Raw genomic sequence first — 20,798 nt, forward strand, 5'->3', positions numbered from 1 at the left:
TCTCAGTTAATCACCCAAGCCTAAGCCATCTTTAAATCCATCCACCCTTGTCTTTCTCTCTCCATCTATCCATCCCTTGTCCCTTCATCCCCTCCCACCCCCAATGTATCTCTCTACCTCTCCTCTCTCAACACCCACCCACCCTCACAAACTACAACCAATGTGCATAAATGACAGAAGGATGCCAATGGCAATGCTGACAAACGCAAACCTGTAGTAGTTAAGGCGGCAAAACCCCTAGTAGTTAAGGCTGCAAAACCTGTAGTAGTTAAGGCTGCAAAACCTGTAGGAAAAGCGGCAAAACCTGTAGTAAAAGCGGCAAAACCTGTAGTAGTTAAGGCTGCAAAACCTGTAGTAGTTAAGGCTGCAAAACCTGTAGTAAAAGTGGCAAAACCTGTAGTAAAAGCGGCAAAACCTGTAGTAGTTAAGGCGGCAAAACCTGTAGTAGTTAAGGCTGCAAAACCTGTAGTAGTTAAGGCTGCAAAACCTGTAGTAGTTAAGGGGGCAAAACCTGCCCCATCCAAACCTGCGAAAGCAGAGATTGCCAAGCTTGAGGCAAAAGCTGCCGCACCTGCCACATCCAAACTAGCTAAAACCGAACCTGCTGCCGCCAAGCCCACCAAAGCCAAGCCTTCCCCGGCCAAACAAGCCAAAGCCAAACCAACTGCAATTGAAGTCCTCCTGGCCAAGATCAAACCCACTGCAGTCACACCAGTGGTCAAGCCCACACCTGCCACCAGAAATGGCGGTGAAAAAAAAGTCAATGGCAAGCCTGTAGTAGAGAAGAACGTAAATGGTAATTCCAAGGTCAATGGCAATGCCAAACCTGTAGTTGAGAAGAAAGTAAAAGGTGAGGCCAAAGTTAATGGCAACGGTAAAACTGCTGAGGATAAGAAAGTTAATGGCGATGGGAAAAGCGGCAGTTACAGAAAAGCTAATGTCAACGGTGTAGAAGCAGCCAAACCTGGAACCACTAAAGCCCGGACAGAAAGAAAAGTCACCAAAGTTCAAATAGAAAAAACTGTGGTCAGCAAAGTGAAACCAGCAAAACCAGAAACCGAAGTCAAAGTTAAAGTAGTAAAAACCGAGATCACTAAAGCCAAACCAACAGAGTCGGTCGTCATCAAAGTCCCTTCCTTCCCCAAACCTGCACCAAAGAAAGAGCTGCCAGAGAAAACCAAGGTGGTGCTTGATGTAAATAACATCAAATCCATGATCCAAAAAATGCCTCCCTTTGGCAAGACTGCACTCAGTGGCACCGTCGTCCCTGTGCCGGAAAAACCAAAGAAGAAACTGGGCAACGGTTATCAACAGGTACAAACAAAGAGCCCGTGGTGGCAGTCCAGAGCTGTATCTTCCACCTCTCCCTTCTGGGAACCAGGTCGTTCTCCATCCAGATTTTACTGCAAATGTCCGTTCAACAAGCAGACTTGAAGTGTCTGTTTAAAACGGATAATAGTTTTAGTGCCAAGTTTTAGGTCTAAGAGTTTAGACATTTTTTTCAGACACATTTGGTGCGCAGAGAATATTTATTTTTCACACAACGATACATACCTTCACCATGGGTAAATTACTTACATAGATTACAGTAATACTACAAAGCTGTGACTTATTTGTTTCATATTCATATCTATAGAATAACTACCTGATTTATACTTGTTGTCTAAATTATACGTATCATCATTTACAAATCTTGGATTTACAAATCTATAAAGCTAAAAGATGCAGAGTTTGACAGTTTTGTGACTGCAATGCTTTTTCAACTGAACCCCCCCCCAAACCACTATAGAATTTAGTGTAAAACCTAGGTGGTGGACAACCTGGACCTCAGAAAGGAAGTTGGCCCATATCAACCTGGACCCTCTCTTCCGTTTATATATCTATATGATGGTGAGAACCTATATGATATAGCGGTGTAACAGACTGTCATATTGACGCATGGCTACCTGTACAGTCTCCTCTCCGTTTCCTTACAAACTCTCCTTCAAAGCTCCTGAAACTCCGAATCTGTTCTCAACGTTCACACAAGCAAGGCCTGTTGTCTTCTTTTTTTTAAATCCTGAAATAATAACGAGTGGTGCGCTAATCAAGTGAATGAGCTGTGTGCATGTCTTTCTTACACGGAAAATTGAAGACAGGAAAACGTACGTACCCGCACAATCTGCAGACCGCACAACAACATGTTTCCCATTTCTCTCTGTCTTTTCTTCTCTTCAAAACGTGTGTTCACTCAAAGACTGGGGTCCTTGTCCTGATCATATTTGAGTTAAATATGATTGAAGCAGTCTCACAGAAATGAAGCACGCTAAACATGCTTAGGTATCAGTTCAACTTCATTCCGTGTACACCGTAGACCTCTGGCTCGATTACTATTCACATGGGTGAGTATGTTAATGTAATGAAGCGCTAAGATGGTTTCTCAACAAAAAAAAGGTGAAATGTCGAAACCATATGTATTCCAATTCTCAGATAAGTGTGCACTGATTGAAAACGAGTAAGTATTTAGTTATTGCGAATACCTCTGGAACTAGTTGAACTTGTTCTGTGAGGCTGCTTTTTGTGGTACAAACTTTTTCCCGTCTCTGGTTAAAGTCTGTCCCACTTCACGGAGGAGACCGAACAACATATGCATCCACTATTAATAACAGTGATCATCGATTCTCACCAGGATTTGTCAAGTTGAGGCCTTCTCTAACCTTCTGACATCGGCAGAAGAGCAGACTTGGCCTCATGAACCTGTCATGGCATTGTGGCTTTCTTTTTACAGTCAAATTTGTTCAGGGAATTCAAGAAAGACATTTCAGCATGGACAGTTGATCTCCATGATTTCCTAAATCTTGCGGATGGCAAGATTTATAGTCGTCAAGATTTTTTGAACTGCTAAAATGTCTTTCTAACTCAAAGTGTATTTTCTACACTTTGAAAACATGTTGTTTGTCTTTTTACCTGACAAACATCCCCTGTAATGTGTCTCATCCTTTCTTGAAACACATCAGTCATGATCCTGACCATCTTTTAAACTAACCACCCTTTCTCATTCAAACCTGCCTACCTCCAACTTGGTCCCCCCCCCACCTCTTCATGAACTGACCAATCAGGATGTAGAAACGGCAAATTCTGAGGCTGGCCACACCCCTACAGAGTCGGATTATTATTATGAGGAGGCGGTCCTACAGCCAGAGAGTGAGGTGATTGGACAAGAAGCGACCACTGGCCAGGTAAACCGCACATAGCGAAACAGTGGGAGCAGGCCATCACACTAGTTCAAAAGACTCCCCAGCTAAAGTTAATGCACATATTCGTTACTATTATATACTTCCTATTAATTTCTATGTGGAGGTGAGCCCAGCCATCCAGTAGTTTAACAAAGTAGTGTATCAAGTTGTCACGTACTATAACAATCCTAACCAAAAATTGCCACCATTGCTATGAGACGTGCCACACTTTTTCAAAGAGGAATGCACCACATTCATTTTGGCCTATCAAACATTTTCATGTGGCTCTCATTTTCCCTAAACCCAAGATCATTTTTAGTTCTCATATCAAGATTCTATTTGATGACACACTTCGCCTTGAAATGAGAACAAGAACCTTGAGAAAATGGGAGTCGCATAAGAATATTTGATATACACAACAAAGGAATGGATATCATGCATTCTCGTTTGACAGCATATCTAACTGCATTTTGAGAGGGAATTATAGCGGTTATCCTCAGCCCTATCAGTCTGAATGTGTGACTCTTTCCTCACAGTTCTGTTCTATGTCCTCTTTATTTTATAGGAATATATTCTTTAATTATTATCTTCAAAGAAACTGTAAAACATTGAAAAAAAATTCATTTGAATTAGATTTTTGTTTTCTTCTTTCTCAAAAATTAATAGGTTACTTTATTTCAATAGCCAGCATTCTATTCAGTCATTTTCTTTATCTATATAACCAATGTCGGATCTTTTACAAAATGTTTTACATAACCAGCAGTGGTAAGTTGAATAGATAAAATAACGTATTAATAGCTTTGCAAAATAGCAGCAGCTTTTGTTTTCACAAAGTGGGGTGCTTCACCTCATTGTGTGTTTGTGTCAGTGAGTCTTAACTAAACTATTATACTGTATGACCTATTAGGGTATTGCTAGCCCACAATTATTCTACTTTCTTTTCTATAACTAAATCATTAGACACAAACACACAAGCTGGTGAAAAACCATAAAAGCTTTGGTGGAAACATGCCATTATTGTAAGCCTACATGTGTAAGAGATGATGGCCTCAGGAAGACCAGGAGGCCCTTAATGAATTCATGAAGCCTTAAGCTTTCCATGCTTTGGTGAGGAAATTACCTGAAGAACTGGCTGTTCTTTTGATGTCCACCAGGTGTCACTATGCTCTATGTCCCTTTGTCAGTGTATGTGTTACGCAAAAGGTAAGACTTACCACGCTCTCTGCCGTCTCCTTTTCTCCCGGTATCTCTCTGCTTCTTTGTCTGTCATTCACTGTCATCCTTTTCCCTCTATTGACATTACTGTCACTTTACTTTTCATCAATATCTTGGATTTCTTTTCGATCATCCTCTTCGTCCTCCTCTCTTTCTCTTCCTATCCCTTCTCTCCTTTTTTTCTCTCTTCTTTGGCACCTCCATTCCGTCATCGCTCTGCCCCAGGTGGAGGGAACGTTGGTGGCAGAGGAGGTAGAGTTGGCCAAGGCAGGGGGTGAGGTCGAGGCCTTTACTGAGGAGGAGTATGTGACCGGAGACCTGGGCATGAAGGAATACGATTATTCCTACAAGGACTACAACGAGCCCCTGCCCGAGGGAGAGACCGGGGGCAACATGGGCCCCGCCCTGTCCGCTGTGACAGACGAGGGAGGCGTAAGTCACTCCGCTTCCACTAAGTCTTGATTTCAATCCTAACAGGATGTGAAATATGATTTGTGTATACTCGGTGTATACTCTACTTAGTATGCATACACAAAGAGGTACTAAAGGCGCAGCAAATGATCTGGCTCGGATCTCATTTGTTTTTAATGCCTCTCTATGTGTATGGCTTGATTTGGACTTGCTATTAAGCTTGAGGTTATAGGTCGACCCTGAGGGAAGGATGCCCTGAAGACTTTTTTGTGTGAGAAAAGTTGGCGCCCAACGAGGGGCTGGACTTACATGATTTGTTTCTACACTTGTAGACACTGTGGTCTCTTTAGACTACTCTTACGATTACAATACTTCAGACATAAAAACAGGTGAACTTTATTGCTTCTACAACCTTGTAAAAAGCAATATTTTTCGGCAATCATTTTATGATTCAAACCCACTCTGTTCGTTTTGCCTTTAGTAGTAAAGACCCCCGGTATATATTCTGTCTGCACTGAATGTATCTCTCATTAACACTATGTTGGTATTATCAACCCAGCACACATCATTTGCAGGTATGTCTCCTGTAACTTGATTACGATCCATTCATTTATTCAGCTTGATAAGGAGCTACAAAATGTCCTATGTAACGATGCCATTGAGAAATGGATAACCGTTGAAATAGTCCCCTTGCTTCTACAAACAAACGCTACAACAGCTCATTTCGCCAAGGGCCGTGCCATAGAACAATTTTGAGCTACCTTTGGGTCACGTGTCAACCAACTGTCCACATGTCGTTGCTTTTATGACTATTTCCCACCTCTATGATTATTTCTACCTCACTCTGTTGGCTGCACGTCACGCCGGCAGGTTTGACCAAAGCTCTTGGTGGAGTGTGTGTCGGGTCTGTAGGCATATGCATTGACTGTGCTGTATTGTGGGTTACATGTGTGTTTTCCTCAGGCCTCAGTGAGCGCCGTAAAAGGCGAGAAGGGAGAGCCTGCTGTCCTTGAGCCTGTGAGTTGCCATTCACGTTGTCGTTTAGTTATTCTAGCTGCTCCCGTGCACTGTGACCTCCTCATCTACAAGGGGCACCACCGCAGCCAGTAGTCAACATAAGCTTCACAAGAAGCAGTTTAGCGTTCCATTTGGGATTTCTATGGGAAGAATTAGCAACGTCTAACATTTTAAATGCCACCCCCTCTCTCACACTCTCCGTGTTTTTGCGTTCTTCACAGGGTATGTTGATTGAGGGACCTCCGGGACCAGAGGGACAGGCAGTAAGTGCACTTCGTCCGCCTCTTTCTACTGAATTGTGTCTGGTAGAATAGAACACTTTTACTTACCGTACCCACCATCCTCTCCTTCTCTCTTAGGGTCTCCCCGGACCTAACGGCCCATCTGGCCCTCCTGGCTCTGTCGGTGATCCTGGCGAGAGGGTGAGTCTTAATCTTTATATTTATGCCTGTGGTTCTGATAAAGTTCTATTTTCTATCCGGGTTTGTCGATGGTTGAGATGTAGTTGTCTTGTTGTGGAGGCTGACTGGGCTGTGCTGGTTTCTCCTCCTGTAGGGCCTCCCTGGAAAGGCTGGTATCGCTGGTGCCGATGGGGTGCCAGGCCCTCCTGGAACGTCCGTCATGCTGCCCGTGAGTACCCTCCTGTCAATCGTCTCCAAGACCCACCCTTACATCACCTCTGTGTCTGTCCCTCTCCTTCTCTCACTCTGTCTCTCATCGACCCTTCGACCCTCCCTCCCATGCTCCACCTCAGTATTATTTACTCCTCCTATTAGGACAATGGGTTGAAGATGTTGTATTTGGTGACCATTTTTTTCCCTCTCTGTAGTTCCGTTTCGGAAGCAGTGGAGGTGACAAGGGTCCCATGGTCTCAGCGCAGGAAGCCCAGGCTCAGGCCATTCTGTCTCAGGCCAGGGTGAGTGATGAGAGGTTAACACTGTCCGTCCCACTGGTTTATCACACAGCTTTATCTCGCTCGACAAAACACCCCAAAATGATTTTAAAAACACAACATCAGGACAACATGCAGGTTGAACGCAATCTCTTTCGGGCAGTGCTCTTTAAGCGGTTCTCATGTTGTTCTTCAGCGTGTGTTCAAGAATGGTCTGAGTAATGGGTAAGTGCTGACATCTTGTTTGTTTCTCCTAGCTGGCTCTGAAGGGACCACCCGGACCAATGGGCTACACTGGACGCACAGGACCCCTGGTGTGTACCGTCACCCTTCCTCCGTCTCATTTCCTTCATTCACAATCGAACGATGTGCCAGAATATTGACCATATACTGACGGTCCCCCAGATCGTCAAGGAGATGAAGGAAACAGAGTGGCTGGGCTATTCGATGGATGTCTGTGTGTTCCTCCGCAGTAATGATGGTTTCTGTTCTATCTCAGGGTACCCCTGGAAGTCCTGGGCTGAAGGGTGAGGGTGGGGATCCTGGACCTCAGGTAAAGAGATATCCCAGAACCACGTCCGTGGACCTCTTTCCCCTTGTCTGGCTCTGACCACAGACGGGCTTTATGTAGGTTCCTTTACACCACTGTAGTGCTGGTCAGTTCCAAAGAGACGGTTGTTTTTCCTCAACTGTAAAGTGGAGGTGGAGACTGTTTCTCTGTATGTGTTTATTATTGATACTCAATTCAGACAGGCATTCATCACAGACATCTATTTTGTTCTTCAGGGCCCCAGAGGACCACAGGGTTTGAGCGGACCTCCCGGCAAATCAGGAAGAAGGGTAAGTGAGCGCCGTCTGATCCCCGTGACTGTCTTTACGGATGCGGCCGAAACGGCAGCCTATTCCGTATGCGCCCTGGTCAAAAGTAGTGCACTACGTAGGGAATAAGGTGCCCTTTCGGATGCACTCTATGACTACGTTCCAATGTCGATACGTGCATACTGCTTGTATGCGTGCCAGTACATTACTTCACGCTAAGTGGTGGGCTATGTCTACAGCCATGCAGATTAGATTCTGTGACAGAAGATGTGAACGCTGTGGTTCCCTCTCTCCTCAGGGTCGTGCTGGAGCTGATGGAGCCAGGGGCATGCCAGGAGAGGGTGGGCCTAAGGCAAGCTCTCAGCTGCTAGTTTTGTTGTAAACATCATTTGTGTCTTTTCTTCCCAATTCTGTTTCTATGATCACGCATTTCTCTGAAACTGTCTGTGTGGTCAGCACTTTGCATGTGTGCTGCTTTTTAAACATTGTTCAGGTCACATTTGATATTTTTTCCGTTCTCAGTGTGGATTGTATGTGACTCAGACTTTCGACTGTGTCTCGAACACGCCACGGTATTGTGTTGTTGCTACTGTGTTCTAATTAGTTTTCTCCGCCACCTTACACGACGTGTCTGTCTCTGGCAGGGTGACCGCGGTTTCGATGGCCTGCCTGGATTGCCTGGGGACAAAGGACACAGGGTGAGTTCAAGGTCAAAGGTCAACACAGCACACCACCTTAGAAATATAGTAGAGGACTCATCAAAGAGAGGCTGATTATCAAATGAATGGAAATCGTGTTCCATCAAGGGATTGGGAAAACCAACCAACTCGGTCTGGATCTATTGTGACTCAAGATTATGAACCAGGAAGGAGGATCCTGTCCAATCAAATCAAAGAAAACAGAGTGAAATAGAAGTGTGGTTAAGCATGCTGTTGTTTAATTTGTTTTCCCTCCCTCTCTGTTCCACCATTTTAGGGTGATACCGGAGGATTGGGACCCCAAGGAGGTCCTGGAGAGGACGGAGAGAGGGTAAGTAGTTTGGCGTAACATCAGACATTGACCTATCAGTCCCATGTCCCCATAGAGATCCGTACAACTCTGAGTCTATCAGCCAGAACTACAGTGGCCACTTAACCTATAACTTCACACACGGAGTTTACCTTCATTTTTAACGTGATCCCGTTTATCTGTCAAAACTCCTTCCTCCTTCCTCACATTCTGTCTCTGTCATTCACCTTTGTTTGCCTGTGTCTGTTGTTCCCAGGGAGACGACGGCGACATCGGACCCAGAGGACTTCCAGGTGAACCAGTGAGTGTGTTTCTGACGCTACCGTTGACATTGGCTCCTTCCTCACTACCGTCACCGTTCCATGTTTTTGGGTGTATTATGTTCGTTTATAGCGACTAGCTGCTTTAGCTTGCTTGTTGTTGACCAGTTCCAGGCTCCTTCTCTCTGTGTTAAGTCAACGTGTTGATTTGCTCTTGTCTTTAGGGACCTCGTGGTTTGCTCGGTCCTAAAGGTCCGAACGGAATCTCCGGACCTCCTGTACGTACACACATTGGTGCACCACACTGGAATGTCAGGTTCACTCAAAAAACCACTTGGCTGTGAAGCTACACTGCAGAAAGCCTAAATATCTTATATTGAGTGATGATTAACTTAACATTTGTGTTATTGTCTTATTTTTTTGTAACAAACTCAATTATCTAACATCATTGGTAGATCATTTTGCTTATTTTAACCTACAAAAGGCTTAATACAAGTTATGTGTCTTATTTCAAGATAAAACCAAATATATTTTATATTAATTGTTGTATTAAGTTAAATATCTTGAAATAAGATCAATTACTAGTATTAAGCCTTTTTTAAGGTTAAAATAAGCAAAAATTATGCTAATGACAGTGTCCCTTAAAACATTACCATGACCAAGCAAACCCTGCACTGGGATAGTTTCACTATCTCCCAGAATGACTCCTTTACCCTCAGACTACCCCTGGAAGTACTAAACACCCCTAAAGTAGGCAACTATATGACCTGGAACCACAATGGAACAGTGCCAGTAGACCACATCAGCCTCATGCCAGTCCCTAAAACGGCCCTACAGTATAGGGTCGTGTTCATCTCACTTGTACACATCTAGACAGTCATTTTGTAGCAGGCTATTTAAGGTCGTGTGTGTTGTTTACCCTGAATTGATAACTAGCAATCTTTTCTATTTATTCAATGTGTTATTTTCTTTTTCCTCTCTCAGGGTGTGCGTGGAAACGACGGGCCCCACGGTCCTAAAGGAAACCTGGTCAGTGACAGTGAATGTTTTTCCGTCCTTTTGTCCTCGGTGGACATATTGACGTATTCCCATTGAGAGCAAACGATTCTTAAAGTCTCAAACCATCTATTCTCTCTTCCTCCTCGCTCCCCTTTTCCCTCTCAGGGTCCCCAAGGAGAGCCAGGCCCCCCAGGGCAGCAGGGTACCTCAGGAACACAGGTGAGAGACGCCGCAGAACAGGGGCCACGTTATTGGGGACAGATTTTAGCCAATTGAAACACTTGAAAAGAACTCGTGATACTATTCTCATTTTCTTCTCCTTGCAATGATGTAGGGATACAACTGTAATCTGTGGTATTGCCCCAATCTGATCTCTGACCGTATGACATGTGATTGTTTCAGGGAATGCCAGGACCACAGGGAGCCCATGGGCCCCCAGGAGAAAAGGTAAGAGAACAGAGTGATCCATGACTGTGGTGTGTGTAATTACTACGTTACGAACCTCCATAAAGATATTCAGTGTCCGACCGGCTTGAATTTTGTCTCCATAACATGACACCACCAGTGGAACGCTATTCAGAATAGGAATTTAGCCAGGAACGATGAAGGAGACAGAATATTTCATTTTGAAGGTGTATTGTATACTGTTTCTTAGTTGATGACAATGTTGTTGTCAGTACTGTCGTCAGTAACCCGGCCAGCTCACGCCTTTCCTCTCGTCTCCTCTCCCAGGGCCCCACAGGGAAGCCCGGTCTGCCAGGCATGTCCGGAGCCGACGGCCCCCCTGTAAGTCACAATCTCACTGGTTTATATTGGACTCATCAGTACCGTATGTTATAATGGAACAATGAAAATGTTACTGGTGATCTGCGGTCGTTTTAACTTGAGATGAAAGCACTTTATTGCATTTTCATGGAACACAGTGGTAAGAATAAGTGATCAGCACATGTTGAATTGAAGTTGCCCTAGTGCCTCTCTTTACCTCTGTTACTCTCTTCCCCTCACAGGGTCACCCAGGAAAGGAGGGACCTGTTGGCACCAAAGGAAACCAGGTGAGTTCCTCTAGTCATCTTTCTCCTGCAAATTATTCATAGAATGTAGTCAACTTCCCCACCAAAATACCCCACCGCGTCATATGCAAGATGGCCGCCTAATTGTTGTGTCTTACACGGTTGTGTCTTGTGTGAGGTAGTGCACAATTAACCCTCTCTTCTATCTTTATACAGGGCCCCAATGGTCCTCAGGGAACTATTGGCTATCCTGGCCCTCGTGGCATTAAGGTGAGCTTAGTGCTGTGGCTAAAATCGTCATTCAATGTTATTCATTTGTGACGATAATGCCTGATTAATGACTGACCTCCTAATCGTGTTGTAATTGCAGGGAACTCAAGGTATCCGTGGACTGAAGGGTCACAAAGGAGAGAAGGTAGGTGACCTCATCCAGTGTATCACTGATTGACAAATAGTATATGTGACAATAAAACATCCTATTTTATTTTGGTAGTCGGTATTTGATTAGGATCCCCGTTAGCTGTTTGCGAAAGCAGCAGCTACTCTTCCTGGGGTCCAACATACAACATGAAACATGACATAATACAGAACATGAATAGACAACAACAGCTCAAGGACAGGAATACATCGATTAAGAGTCAAAGAAGTAGCCTTACTTTGAGTACTGATGCTGGGGTGTTACAAGTGGTGTACAGTGTTGGTCTTGTGTCAAGATGACAGCAATGCCGTGGGTGAACACCTCTTAAACATTTATGGTAGAATTTGGGTTGGACTGATGGACATACCTTTAGAAATTATTATTAAGTTATGTCTCTCAGCCCACAAACGTTTATTTTGTGAACAACAAAGTCATTGTCGTTTTAGATGTCAGCCCCAGTACCTTTAGTTTAGGACCACTAGGGGGCGTACTGTGGAACACTTTCAGACAGCAAAGCCACACAGGTGTCAAGTTATTTGTCTCTCTCACCGACCTTAACATGAGAAGGTATTGATACTGCTTTTAGTACTTTTCATATGATTCCACAAACATTTCCATCATTCTTTATGTTGTAAGAGTTCACAGAAAGATTTTATTTGAATTTGTGCATTTGAGTCGCCACATGAAACACTTGATTGACCATAAATATAAAGCCTTTTAGCTTAACCACAGTTGTCTTTTTTAGGGAGAAGATGGCTTCCCTGGAATCAAAGGAGACTTTGGTGTCAAGGGGGAGAGAGTAAGATTCATTTTGTTTATTAAATGATTCCTCTAAATAATTCTAGTCAAGTATTATGTCTTGTTTTACAAGGTCGTGTTAAATGTTGCACAGTTATTTGGGATGTTTTTTTTTTAATCTTGTGGTTATTTTTATACAATTGAATTACAATTTTAGGTTCATGGATTGATTTGTCTTTAATTGATGCGCATGCGTTTTCTGTACCAGTGTTGATTGTTTCCATGTGTGTTCCTGCTGACAGGGAGAGGGTGGAGTGCCCGGCCCCAGGGGAGAGGACGGTCCTGAGGGGCCAAAGGGCCGCGTTGGCCCCCCTGGCGAGCTTGGACCCATCGGCCTGGTCGGGGAGAAGGTGAGAGGAGGGTTCATATTCCCTAGAACAGACGTTGGTTTATCTTGGAAAGTATCTCATAACACATCTACCTGGTTGGCTAGTTTTTGTCATTTTGATTGGTTCGTCAGAGGGTCATTGATGACTGTATCTGATTGCAGGGTAAACTTGGTGTCCCTGGACTTCCGGGCTATCCTGGAAGACTTGGACCTAAGGTAACGTCAACCCTGGTTTCCTTCTAACACGTACATGTTAGCTTATTAAAGGGACTGACAATATGGAAGCTGGGTTAACCAATGCTTCATGTGTTTTCAGGGCTCCCTCGGTTTCCCAGGATTCCCTGGGACCAACGGCGAGAAAGGAACAAGGGTAAGGTTGCTAACGACGGGAATTAAAACTCTGTTCCGCTGTCAAGTCAAATTGTCACGCTATGTACTGCGCGTGACGTAACCCGTGTATAACGCCAACTGCGCCGGAGTTGACGCTGATGTTGCCTGTGTGTCTGTCTCACGGAGTCTGTGTTTCTTCAGGGTCTGATTGGAAAGCTGGGACCCAGAGGACAAAGAGGACCAACGGTACAGTTCTACTCTACTCCACTCAATTCCACTTATGTATAACACTGTTGATTATCAAAGTCTCTCTTTATAGCTCATCCATCACTGATTTCACCAGGGCTCGTATTGGATAAGGAGCAAACAACAGTTTGGTTAGTTTACTGAGATGAACCAACTAGAAGTGGATCAGAACCACTCAACCAAATGCCCATATTATTCCTAATTGATCCTCCAACTCTCTCCAATAGGGCCCCAGAGGTCAGAGAGGACCGAGAGGATCTACTGGCAAACCAGGAGCCAAAGTAAGACAACATCTTTAATACAATATCGATAGTACAATATCTATAATACAAAATCAACAATACATCCATCACAGACAATTGTGACAAAGGAGAATTATAGAGGTTAATGCCCAACAGCACTGCCAGTTCACCTACAGGCCACCAGGGCAGTCACATGTCATAATAAGGCTGTAATATTGGTTAGCTGCATCGATTGTAATAATTCTGAGCTTCTATCGCTTTCTTTTTACTAGGGTACATCAGGAAGTGACGGCCCATCTGGTCCACCAGGAGAGAGGGTAGGTTGTCTGAGCTATCATTTATTTGTTTACTGGTAGACACTTTGTCGTGCCACGACAGCATACATGTTGTTGTGACACTTATACCTGTCCACCTCCCATTGTATCTTTCAGGGACTGCCCGGACCTCAAGGAGTAAACGGTTTCCCGGGGCCAAAGGGACCCCCCGTAAGGCTATTATATCCACTCTGTATAGCTAGATTCATTTCAGATGTATTTTTATTAGTAGAGTTTGAAACTGTAAGTACCTTCTTTCCCTTAACCCTTTTCTATTTCCTACCCAGGGACCACCAGGGAAGGATGGACTGCCCGGACACCCTGGACAGAGAGGAGAAGTTGTAAGTCTGTTTCCTTATCTGGAACATGTGGCCATGTGGGGTACAAGCTATCAGGAATATATGGATCTCATAAACAGTGCCATGTCTTTTGCTACATTGTGTTCTTTTAAATAAAAAAGTTGATCTACCGTTACTTCCTCACACGATAAACACGTTTACCTACGCTGATTGCATTAGGGGTTACGCAAGGCTCTATTCAAGGTCCAATTAATTTTGTTTTCTCTTCCACAGGGATTCCAAGGAAAGACTGGGCCACCCGGACCTCCAGGTGTTGTTGGACCTCAAGTAAGATTAATGCAACGTTTCTTTATTAACATTGTCCAGTGTCCAATGTATGGATTTGATCCAATGTGTGGATTTGATCCAATGTATGGATTCACCTACACCATTCACTTTCCATCTTCATTACTCCTCTTCCTTGTCCCAGGGTCCCTCAGGAGAGACTGGCCCCCTGGGCGAGCGCGGTCACCCCGGGCCTCCAGGACCACCAGGCGAGCAAGGACTCTCCGGACCCTCTGGCAAGGAGGGAACTAAGGGAGACCCTGGTCCCCAAGGCGGCCCCGGCAAAGATGGACCCCCAGGACTGAGAGGCTTCCCCGGAGAGAGAGGAATGCCTGGCACCCCGGTTAGCAGTCTGACCAATACACTTTCTGTGTCTGATACCCTATTCTCTATGTCCCAGGGTGAGATGTCATATTGTATATAGATAGTTTGCACATTTAGTGTTTTAACATGTTCCTGTCTGCTTTTTAGGGAGGCGGCGGACTGAAAGGAAGCGAAGGCCCAGCAGGACCTCCCGGAACAGCTGTACGTCTTGACAATGATTACATCTGAAATGACTCATTGTGAAATAATGTCATGTACAGTACTTGTTGACATCCACATCACCTTGCCTTTAATCCCGTCTGTAATCATACCTGTGCAGGGATCCCCAGGCGAGAGAGGGCAGGGAGGCAGTGGAGGCCCCATCGGGCCCCCAGGAAGACCTGGCCCCCAGGGGCCTCCAGGACCATCAGGAGAGAAGGGCGTGCCCGTGAGTACTTTTACAAAACATATCCAATGTACAGAGCTGTGATGTCAGACCGAGTCATTGTTCTTCTCTATTCTCTATGTCTTATATGTTCTCTCCCCCACCACCTTCCCTCTCAGGGGGAGAAAGGTCCGATCGGCCCGGCTGGTCGTGACGGTGTCCAGGGCCCAGTGGGTCTGCCAGGTGCTGCCGGATCCATCGGAGTTCCAGGAGAGGACGGAGACAAGGCCAGTAACCACCATGATATCTCCATCACATATTTTAATTACTAGGTTTACCACGTGAGACAATATCACAATGCTCATTTCAAACCTCTCGTAACAAAAGCTTTTGTGGTGGATTTTTTGGGATTACAGGGTGAGGTTGGAGAGCACGGCCAGAAGGGAGCGAAGGGCGGCAAAGGAGAGCATGTGAGAGACATTACCACCATTCTTTTACTGTCTGTTCCTTATCTCTATTGTGTCTGAACAAGATACTGTACGTATGATTGTCTCTGCTAAAGTACAGTGACACCATTTGCTCACAATGAGACATTGTGTGTCAACAGGGTCCTCCCGGTCCACCAGGGCCAATGGGTCCACTCGGTCAGCCCGGCGCTGCTGTAAGTAGAAACTCCATCAACAGACAGTGTGTTATCAATATTGCATTGGACACATAGGAATTCATAGCATGGTGCCCCTCTGAGGTGTTGCCTTCAATATTGCCCTCTCTCTGTCTCCATTGTTCAGGGAGCTGATGGAGAACTAGGAGCCAGAGGTCAGCAGGGGCCATTTGGGGCCAAGGGAGATGAAGGATCAAGAGGATTCCCAGGGGCCCCAGGTCCCATTGGACTGCAGGTATGATGACGGATTTCTGTTGTGACTACATGATTTTAGCCACATTACAATAGTCTTGTGATTGTGACTCAATAGGTCAATGGCATCTCTAACCGTGAATGTATCTTGTAGGGATTACCAGGCCCATCAGGAGAGAAGGGAGAGACAGGAGACGTCGGACCAATGGTGAGTGTCGACGACAGATTGGAGCAACCCAACAGATGATTGGATCTCATCATTATTAAGCCAATCGTAATAGTTCAGGAAGAGGTATTGCTAGCATGAATCACACTAGGATATTGCTCATCTCATCCTATCCGTCTCTTTAGGGTCCACCTGGCCCCCCAGGACCCCGTGGCCCTGCTGGTTCAAGCGGCGCTGACGTGAGTACCAATCTTCTCTCAAAACCTTCCAGAAGTTTCTCCTCGCCGTAGAATAATCATATTGAATGATTTCATTGTAATTGAGTTGTTATGCTACTGGTGATATTATGAAGTCATCCCACATGAAGACCTAGTCTCCCTGTTGATTTGAAGTCATATATGTTACTATGGGTATGACTCTTGTTGTTTTGACATTATCGATGGAATTATGTTTATTTTTAATTTTTTAATTCAGGGTCCTCAAGGTCCTCCTGGTGGTGTGGGTAACCCTGGAAACCTGGGAGATAAGGTAAACGTAAATTCACATGAACTTGATTGAAATGCTCCGTTGTAATCGTCAGAATATGCGTTTGCGTGTACACGTTCTGAGAACTGAAAACGTTGTGTTGACAGGGAGAGCCTGGCGAAGCCGGACCACCTGGAATCGGAGGAGAGCCAGGAAAGAAGGTGAGACATAGATCTTTTGGTTCTACTGTATTGTCCCGTACGCACGTATTTTGTTTCTATACATGGATGCATTGCACTGCACTGTGACAGTGTTGTTGTCCAATGGCAGGGCCCACGTGGAGAACACGGAGACAAGGGAGAGGCGGGACAACCTGGTACTTCTGGCCCTGCTGGTGGAAGAGGAGGCCCTGGAGACGACGGACCCAAGGGAAACCCTGTACGTCAAATATACTCAACAGATAAATCTAGTAATACAACTTGTACTGACCACACTAGATGTTTCAGTGTCTGACGTTATGCCATTGTGTCTCTCTCCTAGGGCCCTGTTGGATTCCCAGGCGACCCCGGGCCCCCTGGTGAACTCGGCCCCAGAGTGAGTATCTAAAAACGCTCGTCACGCACGTTTCATTTGATCTGTTTTGTTGTGGTAAGACAGATATTCAAATTTGTTGTTCGTAGCGTTTCATACCGCTGGTGTTTCTATGAATGAGTGTCTTGTTCTATCAACAAACCCCAGGAAGTATCTACTTTTAACGCCGTCGTAGCAATGGCCACATCTCTGATAACTCTGTCTTCTTTAGGGTCAGGACGGAGCAAAGGGAGAGAGAGGAGAGGACGGTGAACAAGGACAAGCTGTAGGTGGCCTCGTACTCCAGCGTCTATTTCATTTCCTTCCTTCACTGTTGCTATAGTTACGACATGGGCTCTTCTCCAGGACTCTCCTTCACCAAGTGCTTTGATGAATTTGATGTTACTGGGTCATACATTGTCTGTTCAACGATCGCTCCTGTGCGAAATGGCTCCCTGCAGCATTCAAGAGTAGTGCTTGTAATGTCGAGCACATCCTCTTAAGATGTTCCCAAAATAATTCAAACTTAAGCAATGTAATGGGTGTCAGAGTTTAGGGGACATTGTGGCCATAAGCATGCAAATCCACAAATCTAAACCACCTCAGTTCAAGCCAGAGATAAGTGTATTTTCCATCTTGAAGCACCTGTTGAAACATAAGATGGCACTGCGAGGTTAAAGTTCATGTCCTCCCTGGCAGATCGCCCTTAAGGCCCGTCGAGAATGTAGATTATTATGCAACTTCAAAAAAACAGCTACCCGTGTGTATATTTAGGTTCAGTTCTTTATAGTTAATATTGACCCCTTGCAGGTCATTGAAGTGTTCTAATCATGCTCTCTGCTGTAGGGATCTCCTGGACCCACTGGTGAGAACGGGCCTCCTGGTGGACCAGGAAAGAGGGTAAGGTCGTTCACCTGCACCAGGCCACACCGCAACTATCATCCACAGTCATATCTGTTGGTTTTCAATGTGTTATTTTTGATAGATGCTACAGGTGGCCTATAACCAATCATAGAAATGTTATGATGTTGATAATATTACACATCGCTTCTTTCCTAGGGTCTTGCTGGAACGAGAGGACCAGAGGGACGACAGGGAGAGAAGGGAACTAAGGTAAGAGTTCAAAGGTCATCGTTCAGTGTGTTGGCACTGGCAGTTAACCTTGTGGATCGTTATCTATCCTCGTGAGTCACAGGCCATGTCAGACAGACCTGAAACCAAATGTACATAGCTCTCTCTGCTGTCAATCATTTTCCAAATATATTAATTTGCTCAGCTCACAACACACATTGGGGATTTGGAATATTGGAGTTTATCAATGTCTGATGGGTTTTTTCTTTCTCTTTTCTTCCAGGGAGATCCAGGTGCCAACGGACCTCCAGGAAAGACAGGCCCCGTCGGACCTCAGGGTCAACCAGGAAAACCAGGAACTGAGGGTCTGAGAGGACTCCCTGGATCAGTGGTGAGGGAGATGAGCCCACTCTTCCATGGACAGACTGGGCTATTCAGTCTGTGGTTCAGTCTACTGCTCTAGAGTCTGTCTGTCTGTCTGCCAGTCTGTCTGTCTGCCAGTCTGTCTGTCTGTCTGTCTGTCTGTCTGTCTGTCTGTCTGCCAGTCTGTCTGTCTGCCAGTCTGTCTGTATGCCAGTCTGTCTGTCTGCCAGTCTGTCTGTCTGCCAGTCTGTCTGTCTGCCAGTCTGTCTGCCAGTCTGTCTGCCAGTCTGTCTGCCAGTTTGCTCTAAAGGGCCTAATTTAGGCTCCTCACTACTACCATGAGCTTAACCCCAGTGTAACGGAGCTGTTTGATGTGTTTGTCACTAACTTGCTTCTGATGATCTCTTCAAGGGCGAGCAGGGTTCTCCGGGCCTTTCCGGCCAGAAGGGACCTCCCGGACCTCTGGTGAGATAAGACACTGATATGTACATTAATATATCTATAATAGATTGTATCGTCCACACTGTGTTGATCTATTGGCATACAGGGCTATATTGATGCTTCAAGTGAATATACTCACATCCTTACTCTGTAAAGCTGCAGTACCATCTCACTCTCTCTCTCTCTTCAAGGGACCGCCAGGTTTGCCAGGACTGCGCGGCGAGGGCGGTGACAAGGGAGAGAAAGGCCACTCGGGTCTGATTGGTCTGATTGGGCCCACCGGAGAGCAGGGAGAGAAGGGAGACAGGGGACTGCCAGGGCCACAGGGGACACACGGATCCAAGGGAGAGACTGTGAGTGACACCTGTCTCTCCTTAGCTGACATTATAGAGCTTTGAAAGAAAGGTCGCTGGTTCGAATCCCGAGCCGACTCGGTCCAAAATCTGTCGATGTGGCCTTGAGCAAAGCACTTAGCCCTAATTGCTCCTCTATGTCACTCTAAGAGCGTCTGCTAAATGACGCAAATGTAAAGATACCGTATATTTTCTCTAAGGATACACACACACACACACACACTGGAAATAATGTTATTCTGTCAGTATGTCACATCCCTATTGAACATGTCTGATCACACTTTCCATAGCCGATGTGAGCAAGACCTTTAAACAGATCAACATTCACAAGGCCGCGGGGCCATACGAATTACCAGGGCTTGTACTCAGAGCATGCACGGACCAACTGTCAAGTCGCTTCACTGACATTTTCACCCTCTCCCTGACCGAGTCTGTAATACCCACGTGTCAAGCAGACCAACATAGTCCCTGCGCCCAAGAATGCGAAGGTGACCTGCCTAAATGACTACCGCCCGTAGCATTCACGACGGTAGCCATGAAGTGCTTTGAAAGGCTGGTGATGGCTCACATCAACACCATCATCCCAGAAACCCTAGACTCCCTCCAATTCGCATACCGCCTCAACAGATCCACAGATGACGCAATCTCAATCGCACTCCACACTGCCCTTTCCCACCTGGATAAAAGGAACACCTATGTGAGAATGCTGCTCATTGACTACAGCTCAATGTTCAACACCATAGTGTCCACAAAGCTCATCACTAAGGTAAGGACCCTGGGACTAAACACCTCCCTGTGTAACTGGATCCTGGACTTCCTGACGGGCCACCCACTAGTGGGGCGACACACAATTGGGCCAGCGTCGTCCGGATTAGAGTTTGGCCCGGGTAGGCTGTCATTGTAAATAAGTATTTGTTCTTAACTGACTTGCCTAGTTAAATAACGGTTAAGTAAAATAAATAAATAAAAATGTGGTAAGGGTAGGCTACAACACATCTGCCACGCTGATCCTCAACACGGGGGCCCCTCAGGAGTGCGTGCTCAGTCCCCTCCTGTACTCCCTGTTCACCCACGACTGTGTGGCCAGGCACGACTCCAACACCATTAAGTTTGCTGATGATACAACAGTGGTAGGCCTGATCACAGACAATGATGAGACTGTCAGGGAGGAGGTCAGAGACTGTCAGGACAACAACCTCTCCCTCAATGTGAGCAAGATAAAGGAGATGATCTGGGCCTACAGGAAAAGGAGGGCCGAACAGGCCCCCATTAACATTGACAGGGCTGTAGTGGAGCGGGTCAAATGTTTAGGGTTCCTTGGTGTCCACATCATCAACAAACTATCATGTTCCAAACACACCAAGACAGTCGTGAAGAGGGCATGACAAAGCCTATTCCCCCTCAGGAGACCGAAAATATTTGACATGGGTCCCCAGATCCTCAAAAAGTTATACAGCTGCACCATCGAGAGCAACCTAACCGGTTGCATCACCGCCTGGTGTGGCAACTGCTCGGCATCCGACTGTAATGCGCTACAGGGGGTATTGCGTATGGCCTAGTACATCACTGGGGCCAAGCCTCCTGCCATCCAGGACCTATATACCAGGCGGTGTCAGAGGAAGGATAAAAAAATATCAAAGACTCCAGTCACCCAAGTCATGGACTGTTCTCTCTGCTACCGCA

General features: G+C 45.7%; 1 protein-coding gene across 1 annotated transcript in view; it reads left to right on the forward strand.

The window, feature by feature from the left end:
* Window positions 1-20,798, forward strand: part of LOC135552199 (collagen alpha-1(V) chain-like) — a 47,901-nt gene that overhangs the window by 19,301 nt on the left and 7,802 nt on the right. The window contains exons 6-57 of the mRNA XM_064983674.1: window positions 178-1,314; window positions 3,099-3,218; window positions 4,656-4,862; window positions 5,805-5,858; window positions 6,080-6,121; window positions 6,218-6,280; window positions 6,414-6,488; window positions 6,688-6,774; window positions 7,008-7,064; window positions 7,250-7,303; window positions 7,537-7,590; window positions 7,868-7,921; window positions 8,214-8,267; window positions 8,545-8,598; window positions 8,834-8,878; window positions 9,062-9,115; window positions 9,822-9,866; window positions 10,002-10,055; window positions 10,239-10,283; window positions 10,569-10,622; window positions 10,844-10,888; window positions 11,063-11,116; window positions 11,217-11,261; window positions 12,010-12,063; window positions 12,305-12,412; window positions 12,553-12,606; window positions 12,707-12,760; window positions 12,922-12,966; window positions 13,194-13,247; window positions 13,481-13,525; window positions 13,640-13,693; window positions 13,810-13,863; window positions 14,095-14,148; window positions 14,291-14,488; window positions 14,617-14,670; window positions 14,789-14,896; window positions 15,013-15,120; window positions 15,250-15,303; window positions 15,441-15,494; window positions 15,622-15,729; window positions 15,841-15,894; window positions 16,038-16,091; window positions 16,327-16,380; window positions 16,485-16,538; window positions 16,648-16,755; window positions 16,858-16,911; window positions 17,120-17,173; window positions 17,734-17,787; window positions 17,947-18,000; window positions 18,242-18,349; window positions 18,733-18,786; window positions 18,954-19,115. Coding sequence (XP_064839746.1) covers window positions 178-1,314; window positions 3,099-3,218; window positions 4,656-4,862; window positions 5,805-5,858; window positions 6,080-6,121; window positions 6,218-6,280; window positions 6,414-6,488; window positions 6,688-6,774; window positions 7,008-7,064; window positions 7,250-7,303; window positions 7,537-7,590; window positions 7,868-7,921; window positions 8,214-8,267; window positions 8,545-8,598; window positions 8,834-8,878; window positions 9,062-9,115; window positions 9,822-9,866; window positions 10,002-10,055; window positions 10,239-10,283; window positions 10,569-10,622; window positions 10,844-10,888; window positions 11,063-11,116; window positions 11,217-11,261; window positions 12,010-12,063; window positions 12,305-12,412; window positions 12,553-12,606; window positions 12,707-12,760; window positions 12,922-12,966; window positions 13,194-13,247; window positions 13,481-13,525; window positions 13,640-13,693; window positions 13,810-13,863; window positions 14,095-14,148; window positions 14,291-14,488; window positions 14,617-14,670; window positions 14,789-14,896; window positions 15,013-15,120; window positions 15,250-15,303; window positions 15,441-15,494; window positions 15,622-15,729; window positions 15,841-15,894; window positions 16,038-16,091; window positions 16,327-16,380; window positions 16,485-16,538; window positions 16,648-16,755; window positions 16,858-16,911; window positions 17,120-17,173; window positions 17,734-17,787; window positions 17,947-18,000; window positions 18,242-18,349; window positions 18,733-18,786; window positions 18,954-19,115 — 4,677 coding nt within the window. The remainder of the gene's footprint in view (window positions 1-177; window positions 1,315-3,098; window positions 3,219-4,655; window positions 4,863-5,804; window positions 5,859-6,079; window positions 6,122-6,217; window positions 6,281-6,413; window positions 6,489-6,687; window positions 6,775-7,007; window positions 7,065-7,249; window positions 7,304-7,536; window positions 7,591-7,867; window positions 7,922-8,213; window positions 8,268-8,544; window positions 8,599-8,833; window positions 8,879-9,061; window positions 9,116-9,821; window positions 9,867-10,001; window positions 10,056-10,238; window positions 10,284-10,568; window positions 10,623-10,843; window positions 10,889-11,062; window positions 11,117-11,216; window positions 11,262-12,009; window positions 12,064-12,304; window positions 12,413-12,552; window positions 12,607-12,706; window positions 12,761-12,921; window positions 12,967-13,193; window positions 13,248-13,480; window positions 13,526-13,639; window positions 13,694-13,809; window positions 13,864-14,094; window positions 14,149-14,290; window positions 14,489-14,616; window positions 14,671-14,788; window positions 14,897-15,012; window positions 15,121-15,249; window positions 15,304-15,440; window positions 15,495-15,621; window positions 15,730-15,840; window positions 15,895-16,037; window positions 16,092-16,326; window positions 16,381-16,484; window positions 16,539-16,647; window positions 16,756-16,857; window positions 16,912-17,119; window positions 17,174-17,733; window positions 17,788-17,946; window positions 18,001-18,241; window positions 18,350-18,732; window positions 18,787-18,953; window positions 19,116-20,798) is intronic.

Source organism: Oncorhynchus masou, chromosome 13 (genome assembly GCF_036934945.1).
Source record: "Oncorhynchus masou masou isolate Uvic2021 chromosome 13, UVic_Omas_1.1, whole genome shotgun sequence".
Lineage (NCBI taxonomy): Eukaryota > Metazoa > Chordata > Actinopteri > Salmoniformes > Salmonidae > Oncorhynchus > Oncorhynchus masou.